Raw genomic sequence first — 10,467 nt, forward strand, 5'->3', positions numbered from 1 at the left:
ACCCCCTCGTGCTGCAATCCTCCCAGCGCTGAGTTACAGCAGTGGGGGCTGCTGCTTCCTGTAGGTTCTGGCTGCCTTCGGGCACAGCCACCTTAATTGTCGGGTCCCCTCCCAGGCCATAAATCAATGTCTGCTCCACCGTAGATCTTCATGGGTGGCAAGGGGGGCCGCCCTGCCATCTCACCACAGGATACAGGGGGGTCTCTGCTCCAGCACACCTCCCCCCCCCTTTCTTCCTCCGTTCCTCCACTGACCTTGGTGTTCACGCAGCTGCAGCAACTCCTCCTCACAAGTCCCACTGCTCGTCACCATGTCCCTTCTTAAATACGTTATTGCAGAGGTGCAGCTGATGGGCTCAGTTTTTCGAGCAGAGGTGGAGCTGACTTGGAGCTGGGGGAGCTTTAAGAAGCTTCTCACAGGGGACTGCCCCTGTATCCCCCTCCCCTCTACCAAAAAACCCCACCACTCACTGAAACCCAGGACAGATGACTAAAGGACTAAGTAACATGCCTTATCGACAGACCACAGGATCTCACGCTGTTTAGTCATCAGACCATTTCTCTTAGCACTAGTAACTTTATTATGCTGTGATCCAGTTCAGGGAGCTGCTCTGATTGACAGCTAATCTGCCATTTTCTGTTTGCTTGTTTAAGGTTTTCATATGCACCAGGTCCCTGAGCTGGTTCACCCCATGGCCACATAAGCAGTGCCAACAAAAAACTGGTTATGGGGACAATTGGCAGGGAACTGAAGGAAAAGACAAGACAGTTCATCCCCAGATATGGATCAAATGAACTGTCTCCATACATACCCTCCTACAGAATGTTCTCTCCAGCCTTGTGGTGTTGGTGAAAAAGATATTACAGACCCTTCTGGGTGGAAGCTGAAGCTGGTAACATTCACATCAGAACGATTAATCAAGCACTGTGATGTCTTCTTTTCCACCAGCAGTATTGTCCAGGAGATTAGAAGATGGTCTAAGAGATTTCCCTGCCTTATTTAAAGCTTCTATTCAGGGAAGCCCTGCAGTGTATGCTATGTAGAACAGCAGACTAGATGATCTGGACATTTCTTTCTGTCCTCAAACCCTAGGAGATGAAATGTTGAAAAACATCCAATCTTGCAATCTGCAAGCAACCTATAAACTTTTATTTTAGAAACAGAAACACTAGTGGATTTGTATACATTTACTCCTCCTCTAACATTTTCTAAAGAGATATGACTGTTTGGTCCAGTTATCTGCAACCAAGTGCTATCCAACCTTTAACATGATACAGACAAGTCCAAGTGGATAAGCATGCTAGTGCTCCAGCAAAACTAATAAAGCCATCATTCCCACTTATAAAAGAAAAGGTGCCTTTACCCAGGTTTATTATAGTTTATGCAGCACTTTTCATGGTTTATTCAGACCACAAAATTTTAAGGAACTGTAAAACTATTTTTCACTGAGTTGTCTTTACCATCCCTTTAGCACCACAGCAGATAAGCTGTTAGGCAGCCTGCTGCAAACAGCTAAATCCTTCCCATGTTCCAACCATACCCTGAGACAGCAGATAATGTACAGACCGTGAAAGCAAACCCTGGAAACAAGTGGGTCAGAAGTCTAGTGGAGAAGTGCCAATCTGTGGCTGTTGGGCTGCACGGAGCTTACCAGAATACAAATGCTGCCCCTTTATTCAGGCAAGGCTCCAGCAGCAGGACCATGCTGGCTCAGGGACTACCGAGCCTCCTCGGCCATGGCCAGGAAGGAAGCAAAACAGGGGGGTGTCTGCGGTCAGGTCCGGTGGGTCATCCTGGGGCCTGGGATCCAGCTGCCCACCCAGCTTGGCTCTGGCCACAAGCGCCACCACGGCAGGAAGGGATTGCCATGGAGTACTTGTGAGTCGTTGCAAGAACACCTGGTCCTTGCAGCTTTCTGAAATACTCGTGCCTTGAGCTGTCAGTCATAGGAAGAAGTGGAAGTAAATATTGCAAGGTGAGGAAAATTAGGAGTGTTTGTACAAGACTACAGATTTGGGAAAAAAAAAAAAAAACAACAAAAAAACAAACAAAAAAAACCACCCTAAACAAGCAAAAAAAAAATCCATAATTAGGATCCCTTACTAAAAGACAAAAAAAAAAAAATAAAAAAAAATGTCACATTCCTGGAACAGTCTCTGCCCTTTTAAAGGAAAAAACTTTAACTTCAGGCTTCTAATGATCACAGTCTTTGCTGTAATATGAGGAGAGAGATTGTCACTAAGCTATTTGGAAAATCTGAGTCAAAACCAAACTACACCCAAATCTATGGAAGTCTACATATTTATGATGATATGCTCTGCTAAAGGACCATTTAATTAAGTGTTGATGTGACCCTAAAGTTCAACCATGACCAGAAAAACAGTCAAAACTGAGGTGGCAGCATTGTGGGTTATTGCAGTGATCTCTGAAACCAAAAAGAAAGGTCGTTCCCATCACACCAGCACTGTGTTCCCTCCTGAAGAATGTTTGCACTGGGAGAGGACTGGAGGAAAGGGCTATTCCTTTATTTTACTTTTTTTTATTATTTCACAGCCTGCTCCTCAGTAAACTAAGCAAGGTTGTGACTTTACCTCAAAATTACAAAGGAAAATAGTAGATCACGTGCTCTTTATTAATGAAATTTCTTTTTTAATGCAGTCTAGGTACATTGTTCTAATCCTCTCTAGCTGAACTTGAGTGAGTTAACACTTACTTAGATTCTAGTCTGAGAAAATTGTTAAGCTCCAAAAGCCAAGTCAGAGGCTATATGGAGCTGAGCATCATCTGTATAATGACATCATAGGACACACTGGCTCATTCCTACATGCTCCTATGTGAACTACCCTCCCTTTCTTATCATGTTGAATTAAAAAGGATGATAAAATATTAACCTACATCTGTCCATCTCCCTAAGCAAGGTGTACTGCTAACATCATTGTCATTTCCCAGCAGCTAAACACCAAGCTTTTTTGAAGGAGAAGAAAAAAAGTTATTTCATCCAGATGATATCAAATAAGATCTAGAACAAAGAAATTACATCAAGGATTATAGTTGGGGGGGGGGGGGGGGGGGGGAAGGGGGGGAAGTGGGGAAAGACACACACCTGTCTGCAAACTTTTACTGAAGTAATGTGTGAATGCATTATTTGGATTAGACAGAAGAAAATATTTAATTTCTTGTGATACCAAGAAATTTCCCCAAGACTACGTACATGATGCTGCTCCCACTTTATGCAAGCATTTATCCTAGCTCTTATTTCCTCACAAGGAAATAGATCTGCTTCAAAACCCCAACTCAACTGTTGCCAACAGCTTTGATGGAAGTATCCAATACTCCGTAGTATGTGCTAAAAAACTTATAGAGCAAGAAAAGTATAACAGAGCTTAATTTTATTCCCATTTGAACACTGTGGAGAGTGGAACAGGGAAGAAATGTGATAATTTGACTGACTGTGGTTTTGACTGTCTCAGGACTTGTGCTACGTATTTCCAACAGGATACTTGCAATGGCAGTATTAAAACTTCAGCAATTGTACATAAGAGTTTTGTTTAGCAGCAGAGCCTTACATCTCATACAGTTCACTGCAAGGGGAAAAACACATGCAGTTCATTTTAATGAAAAACAAAATTAGCATTCAGTTTCATAAAACTAAATGCTAGTACTTTCTAAATAAATAACACATTTCCACTAATTTTTCATTAACTATGCTAAAGATTTCTTTAAATAAAAAATAAAAGAGTGAAATCTAGACTCCAGAAAATATTTTCCTGCATATTTTGATCCATTTCTGCCAGTTGAAAGGGCAGAAGGAGTCCTAAAAGCTCCATATTCATAACAAAAAGTTTCTCCAGCAAAGGTACCAACAGATGGGTTTGACAGGCAGACAAGAAGGGCTGTGGTAACAAGGCTCAAAGCTGTTCGAGCTACACTTGGAAACACTGCAGAAATCTGAAGACTGGAACTATTTTTAAGCAATTCTAGTCCACCCATTTGTTTGGCTGACTGGCCAGTGTCACAAAAGTAAGCATGACTGCTTGCCTCCTCAATCTATAGGGATTTAGAACACTTGGACTACTCTGTCCTCCTTTGACAAAAGGTTTTATATAGACAGTGCCAGACATTAATTACAGTAATTTGTTGTCAGCCTTGCTTCCTAAGGAAATAAGGCTCATACACTTGTGTTGTTCATTTGGGTGGACATCTGTCCCCCTGAACTTCTGAGTTGATGGGTAATTTCAAACACAATTGAAAGAGCTAAAAAACCTCACAGATGTTACATTCTTACAAATTCCATTAATATTGCTGTCTGGATAAAAGAAAAGGGAAAAAAAAAATCTGTAGTTCACTGAGGGAGAAAGGTAGAATTCAGCCCAAACCTTCAGCATAGCAGAAGCTGGCTGTGACAAAGAACGCGCCGTCTTTTGCCTAGTAGAAGGAAAATAAAAGAGATGGGGGTGAGCAGAGTAATTGAAGTGGTAGTATAGAGGAAATGACAGCTAAGCCTGCAGAAAGACAGACTCAAAGTTTTGCTGCCCATGGAACAACCTCCTTTCTTATATTATTGCATGATAACAAAACTCTCAAATGCTATGAAGACATCAAATCAAACAGTTGATGAAACTTCCTTCAGCTGGTTCCTTTGCATTATAACCAAGTATGTTCTATTAAACATACAGGTGTTTCACACACGTGGATTATACTAGCAATTCATTACTAATTTTCTGTTAAACTGGCCATAGGTTTGTTATAAACCATCAGGTTTATAACAGTTCACTAGAGATCCCAGGGTAGCTAACAAGATTACCTCTCTGTTCCTTAACAAAATTTCTAAATGCATTTCTCTTGGATCATCTCTTTCCTTAAGTATTAATGTTCCTTTCATTAAATGAGCAGTATATCCAATGTTATTATTCTCTGGATTCATAATAACCATCAACATTTTATTTCAACAATTATTCAGTGCTATTCAAATTAAGCTGTTTAATCACTATGGTTTCCCAAGGGCTGATTTATTTTGACCAGTACTACAAAAATTCTCTGACACTGAAAAGGAAAGTATGCGGTTTGAGCATTATACATTTCTGCTTATCTTGCACTAGAGATCCCTATAGACATAATATTCTTTGCTCAGTGCTTCTGCTTTACATATTAGTTTGGAGTCTTTGCTGAAGTTATGAATATGATACTGTGGAAGAGAGAGCAAAGCTAATGACATCTTTAACAAGAGTAAAAAGGACAGCATAAACCACACAACTGAGTTCATATTTAAAGAACAAGAATTTAATTTGGTATGCAACATTTTCCTAGGAGGATCTTTATTTTCAGTGCTATACATGTGAAAATAAGAATGAATAAGTGGCTTGTTATCTACATGTATAAAAATATAAACATCCTATCAAACACCTGCAAAGTCACCCTTCATGATATGCATCACTGAAAAGACCTAAACCTTAACTTCTAATTAAAAGAAAGACTGCCTTTGTTTTTTTTTTTTTTTTTTTAATAGCATTTGTAAATGCTATTGCATTCATCCATAAGTACATGAACTGTGAACAACAACAGCTACAAAATGTATACAGAACTCCAATATTGTACCTTTAGATTTTTGTCCTTCTGCACATCAACAGGCTAGCAGAATCATCATGTTTATCTGTTCTTTGAGCCCTCAGTAGAAGAGAGGAGCTAAACACAGTGACTTTGCCTCTGGCATTTTACCTTTTAAAAATTTTACTGAAATTACTGAGTAATGTTTAAGAAAAAGATCATCTTCTGTGGCAAACCATGAAATGACTATTACATTTATGGCACCATCACTGTAAGCCTAAATGTAATGCATTACCAGTAAATGAAGGGCCCCGTTTCCTAATACTAATAACGCTTAGAGGTTTTAGCACAAACACAAAGATTAAAAAATCATCAGTTTATGTTTTTATTACACACATTTTTACTTAAAATATGAGAATTTCTGGATCATCTGACAGCAAGCAGATAGGCAATCATTGATCAAAATACAGGCAATCTTTGTTTTAGAGATGCATTCAGCCACCTGGAATTTTAGTTATGAGTCACATTCAAGCAAATATGTAATCGATTTCAGTTCTACAAGCTGATATTCATATTCAATTTTTCCATAGAAACAGGTATAGGAAACCAGTAAAACATTACCGTATTATGTACATAGCGTAATATGTAAATGCTCAGCTAGATATAGTATGAAATTCAGTAGCACTAAAATGATTAAAAAACTAAATGATTCGTGTAAAATGTTTATATACTGTATATCTATGTACACTAAATCACAAGTTCAATTTAAAACTGCCCCTACTCATAGCTCCTATGACGGATTTAGTAAGCTACCAGATTCTTAAAAAAAGAAAGCTATCTAGAGCGAATCTGAACACTACTGAAAACTGATTTCATACAAAATCTTAAAAAACATACCTCAGAATTACTTAACAGAAACTAGAAAAAGACAGTCATTATTCTCAAGAACAGCACTGTAAAGACCTAGTGGCTGTGATCAATGTCCTTTCACTTGTGGTATAAATAAGTTAAGCACAAAGAAATCATCTCAGAGTAAGGCATAGGACAAACAGGTTTCATTCCTTCTTCAGGTGTACTGGCGTCTCACTCTAACTTATTGCTCATCTAATTTGGCAGGTATACATTTCTCTCCTTTTAAAAATACTCCATTATACAACTATCTACAACTGGACAACACCCACAGCTTTCAAATGCACATCTTCAATTTAATCATGTTGATAAACAATCTTGCTAATATAAAACAAAACAAAACAAAACATGGTGATGCAAATTATTTTCAGTTTTATGCCATTGTGCATGCATTTAATGAAAGACCAAGTGGTGAACACAGAGACTGAGCACTGAAACTCAACTCGATACATATGTAGCTATAGCTCTTTTCAAAGGAATTAAGGTTTTAAAAATAAAACCCTACTGTGAAATTCTTTGGTTAGAATACAAGTGCTCGCAGTATTTCTAAATTTGGAGTTAGAACAATTTATTATTCAAGAGTATTAAAAATGTAACTTCAAGCCTTTCATATGTACCACTAAATTCTTTAACACTTTGGATACATTTAGGATATTTTTCCATGAAGGTCTGAATAGACAATACAGGTTTTAAAATCAAGTCCAGGTTTTAAAGGAAAGAGCTTTTGTACCCCAATCTTCACGTATTTATTAGAAAGAGCTGCTCGGTCTTCCCTACTGTAAAACCTGCTGCTCAGATCGTCTGTTCCAAAGCAAGCTATGGCTGCCTCCTCCAGGAAAGAAAGACTGTTAGATAGCACGAACCAAATACAGCTTTGAAGGGGTAATTTCCCCTGAAGAAAGTTGCCATTGTTCTTGGGTTTGTAAGTACGGGGCTTAATCCTTTCTAAGAAGCACTAAGTTTGTCTAGGAAAAGGTACTGAACTCTCAGCAATGTCATCGCCCTGGTAGGACTGCCATGAAAACTAAGGAATCGGTTCTTTAAAAAGTGGTTTCGGCATCAATTCTGTTGGCCTCAAAGTTTTACAGCACTAACATTACAGAACTTAAAGAAACAAGCGGGGTGCTCTTGATTACACTTACAATGTACATCTGCATTAATTCAACGTACATGACTTCAGCTTCCCGGGAAGCAGGCCCTACCTTCACTCTGGCAAGCCTGGCTTCAACTCTCCCCCATCGTTTCAAGGGTGTTTAAGGAAATATGCATTGAGATTTTTATGCATATTATAGACAGTAACTTCCAGAGAATTATAAGGACTTCACACCACTCATGAAAGTTACGATTCACAAGCACTTTAATTTTTCAAAGCGTCATTGTTTTACCTCTCAAGGGAATAAACATGTGTCTCTATATAGTTCAAATGGTTGGGTTATCCAGCAAACCTGTCCTTTCGCATCAGCTTTATGCTCCTGCTGTGCAGACCTTTGTCCAGTTTAACAGCTTGGAGAGGGGAGTTCAGAGAGACAGGGAGCAGAGAGGGGAGATGGATGCAACCGGCCGTGAAGGGCCACACGCATGCCTCCTGCAGAATTACTCATCTCTACAGATGAAGTACGAGCCAGAGTGCCAACCAACCTCTCACAGTCAGGCATCGTGCTATGTGACGGTCCTTCACAGACAGGCATCACTTTGATGGGGTGGGAGAGGGGGATAAAACAGACAGTTACGGGTGATAAAACAGACAGTTATGGGTCTGCCCAACAAGGTGAAAACCCGCTTAAGGGTATGGGGATGAGAAAAGACAGCCATTTGTCACGCCATCTTCAACAGAAGTTGCTGAAAAGCAACTGAAAAGTTCCTCAGCCCCTAAATGGGTGTTTTTTAAACCCTCCCGCCCTGACAGAGCTATCTCTCAGCTCCTGTGAGTGGAGAGGGGCAGGGGCTGGGTGCACACGCATGCTTTACTGGGAAGGGAAATTTGTCTGTTCCCGTTACCCCTCTCCTTCATCGCTACCGACACAGCTACTGGGAGGAACTGGGAGGGAGGGTGATGGTGCGAGCTGGGACAGGGTGGCTGAGCAGGGCCACGGGTGGCCAAGCAGGGACATGGCGGCCGAGGCACAACGTGGCGACCTCCTGTCCCCGGGGCCGTCAGGAGGTGCGTGCAGGAGGGTCGGGGGCTGCGCTGGGGGCTGACTCGCCTTGTGCACGGAGGCAGGCACCGGCGTGAGGAAAGCGCAGGGGGACACAGCCCCCTCCCCTCCACGTCCTCCTTCCTCCAGGCCGGGAGGGGACCGTGGGTGTGAGGGTGTGCAGGGGCCGCCACCTTATCCCCACGCCACGGGCCGGGCGGGTGCTCAGTCCCGGCAGAAGACGTACTCGGTGTAGCTGGTCCAGATCTTGTCATCGGCAGGACCGCCCTGCTCGGGGGCGAAGGCGCAGGTGCCGGTGGAGGAGCAGGCGGCCATGCGGAAGCCGGCCTCGGAGAGCCGGTCGAAGGCTTGCTCGAGGAAGTTGAACTTGAGGTAGTAGCGGGCGGTGTAGCGCTCGGGAGGGCGGTCGGGGTCACGGCTCTCGTTCAGCGTCTCCCCGAAGACCTCCTTGGCCAGCGCCGTCTTGCCGCAGACGGTGATGCGGGCCACCCGCCGGAACTTGGCGTCGGCCTGCGCCTCCCGCCCGATGGTGTAGGAGCCCCGGTAGCCGATGGTGATGTACCCCGAGCGTCGCCCGCCCGCCCCGTCCAGCGACTGCGAGGGCGTCAGCAGCGGCCCGCCCGAGGGGCTGCGGCTGGCGGTGGGCGACGGGGCGGACGCCCCAGCACCGCCGCCCCCTCCTTCCAGCGGCTCGGCCTCCAGGTAGCCGAGGAGCGGCGGCGGCGGCGGCGGCTCGTCGGTGCAGAGGGAGCCGTCGCGGTGCAGGGCGGCGGGGCGGGAGGCGGCGGCGGCCCGGGCCTGAGCCAGGCGGCGAGCCAGGTCGGGCAGCTGGAAGTACTCGGCCTCCCGCTGGAGGCGGCTGCGCTCGGGGAAGTGCTCGGGCAGCACCAGCTGCAGGTCCCGCAGGTAGTCCAGGATGTAGCGGAAGAGGAAACCGTCGCGGTCGAGGAAGAAGCGGCCCTTGCTGTCCCGGGGCAGCTCGCTGGGCTGCTGCTGCGAGAACATGCGCCAGAGCAGCGAGTCGCGCACCGAGACCACGGTGCAGCGCCGCGTCACGTACACCTGCCCGCCCACGTTCAGCTCCACGATCTCCGGGAAGGACGACCAGCCGCCCGCCGCCGCCGCCGCCCCGCTCCCCGCCGCCCCGCTCCCGGCCGCCGGCGAGACGCCGCCGCCGTTGGGCAGCCCGCGGGCGCTGTCCGCCAGGGCCATACCGGAGGGAGCCCGCCGCCGGCGGGGAGCCGCCGACCTTCCTCTTCTTCCTCCTCCTCCTCCTCCTCCTCCTCCTCCTCCGGCCGCCTGGGCTCCGGCGGGGCCGCCGCCGCCCGCGGAGCCTCCCGCCCCGTCTGCGCCCGGAGCCGCACGGCTCCGCCGCCGCTCCGCTCCCCGCTGCCGCCCAAGCGCCTCCGCCGGGCTGCGAGCGGAGAGCCCCGGCCGCGGGGCCGTGTTTATGTAGCGCGGCCGCACCTCACGGGAGGCGGGGGGAGGCTGGCGGGAGGCAGAGCCGAGCGCACGGGGAGGGGAAGGGGACGGCCCTGCACTGACGCAGGGTCCCGTCCCCCCACTCCGTCGTCGCAACCCCCCGCTCCCCCCCACCCCCCCCCGCCCGGGGCTCCTTCCCCGGCTGCCGGCGTGGGGAGCCCACCGCGCACCCTTCGCCGTGGACGGGCACCGCGGCGTGCGGCCGGCCGGGGGGGGGGCTGGGGGGAAAGCTTTCGTAGGGGGAGGGGGGGGACGACACCGCCCCCTTCCCCGCACCCCTCCGGGCTTCGGCTTGCTCCCCGGCTTCTCCGAAACATCTCGCCTTTTCTCGAGCAAGACACCCCCTCCCTTCGCCCCGAGGTGCAGGAGCGGGGAA

At 46.4% G+C, this 10,467-nt stretch overlaps 1 protein-coding gene across 1 annotated transcript; it reads right to left on the reverse strand.

The window, feature by feature from the left end:
* Positions 1 to 5,258: 5,258 nt before the first annotated feature.
* KCTD12 (potassium channel tetramerization domain containing 12) lies at positions 5,259 to 10,236 on the reverse strand. The gene has a single exon (XM_032986002.2). It carries the CDS (start codon positions 9,819 to 9,821, stop codon positions 8,814 to 8,816), a length of 1,008 nt encoding a protein of 335 aa, XP_032841893.2. The 5' UTR covers positions 9,822 to 10,236; the 3' UTR covers positions 5,259 to 8,813.
* Between the last annotated feature and the right edge of the window lie 231 nt (positions 10,237 to 10,467).

Source organism: Tyto alba, unplaced genomic scaffold (assembly GCF_018691265.1).
Source record: "Tyto alba isolate M040663 unplaced genomic scaffold, T.alba_DEE_v4.0 Super-Scaffold_45, whole genome shotgun sequence".
Classification (NCBI taxonomy): Eukaryota; Metazoa; Chordata; class Aves; order Strigiformes; family Tytonidae; genus Tyto; species Tyto alba.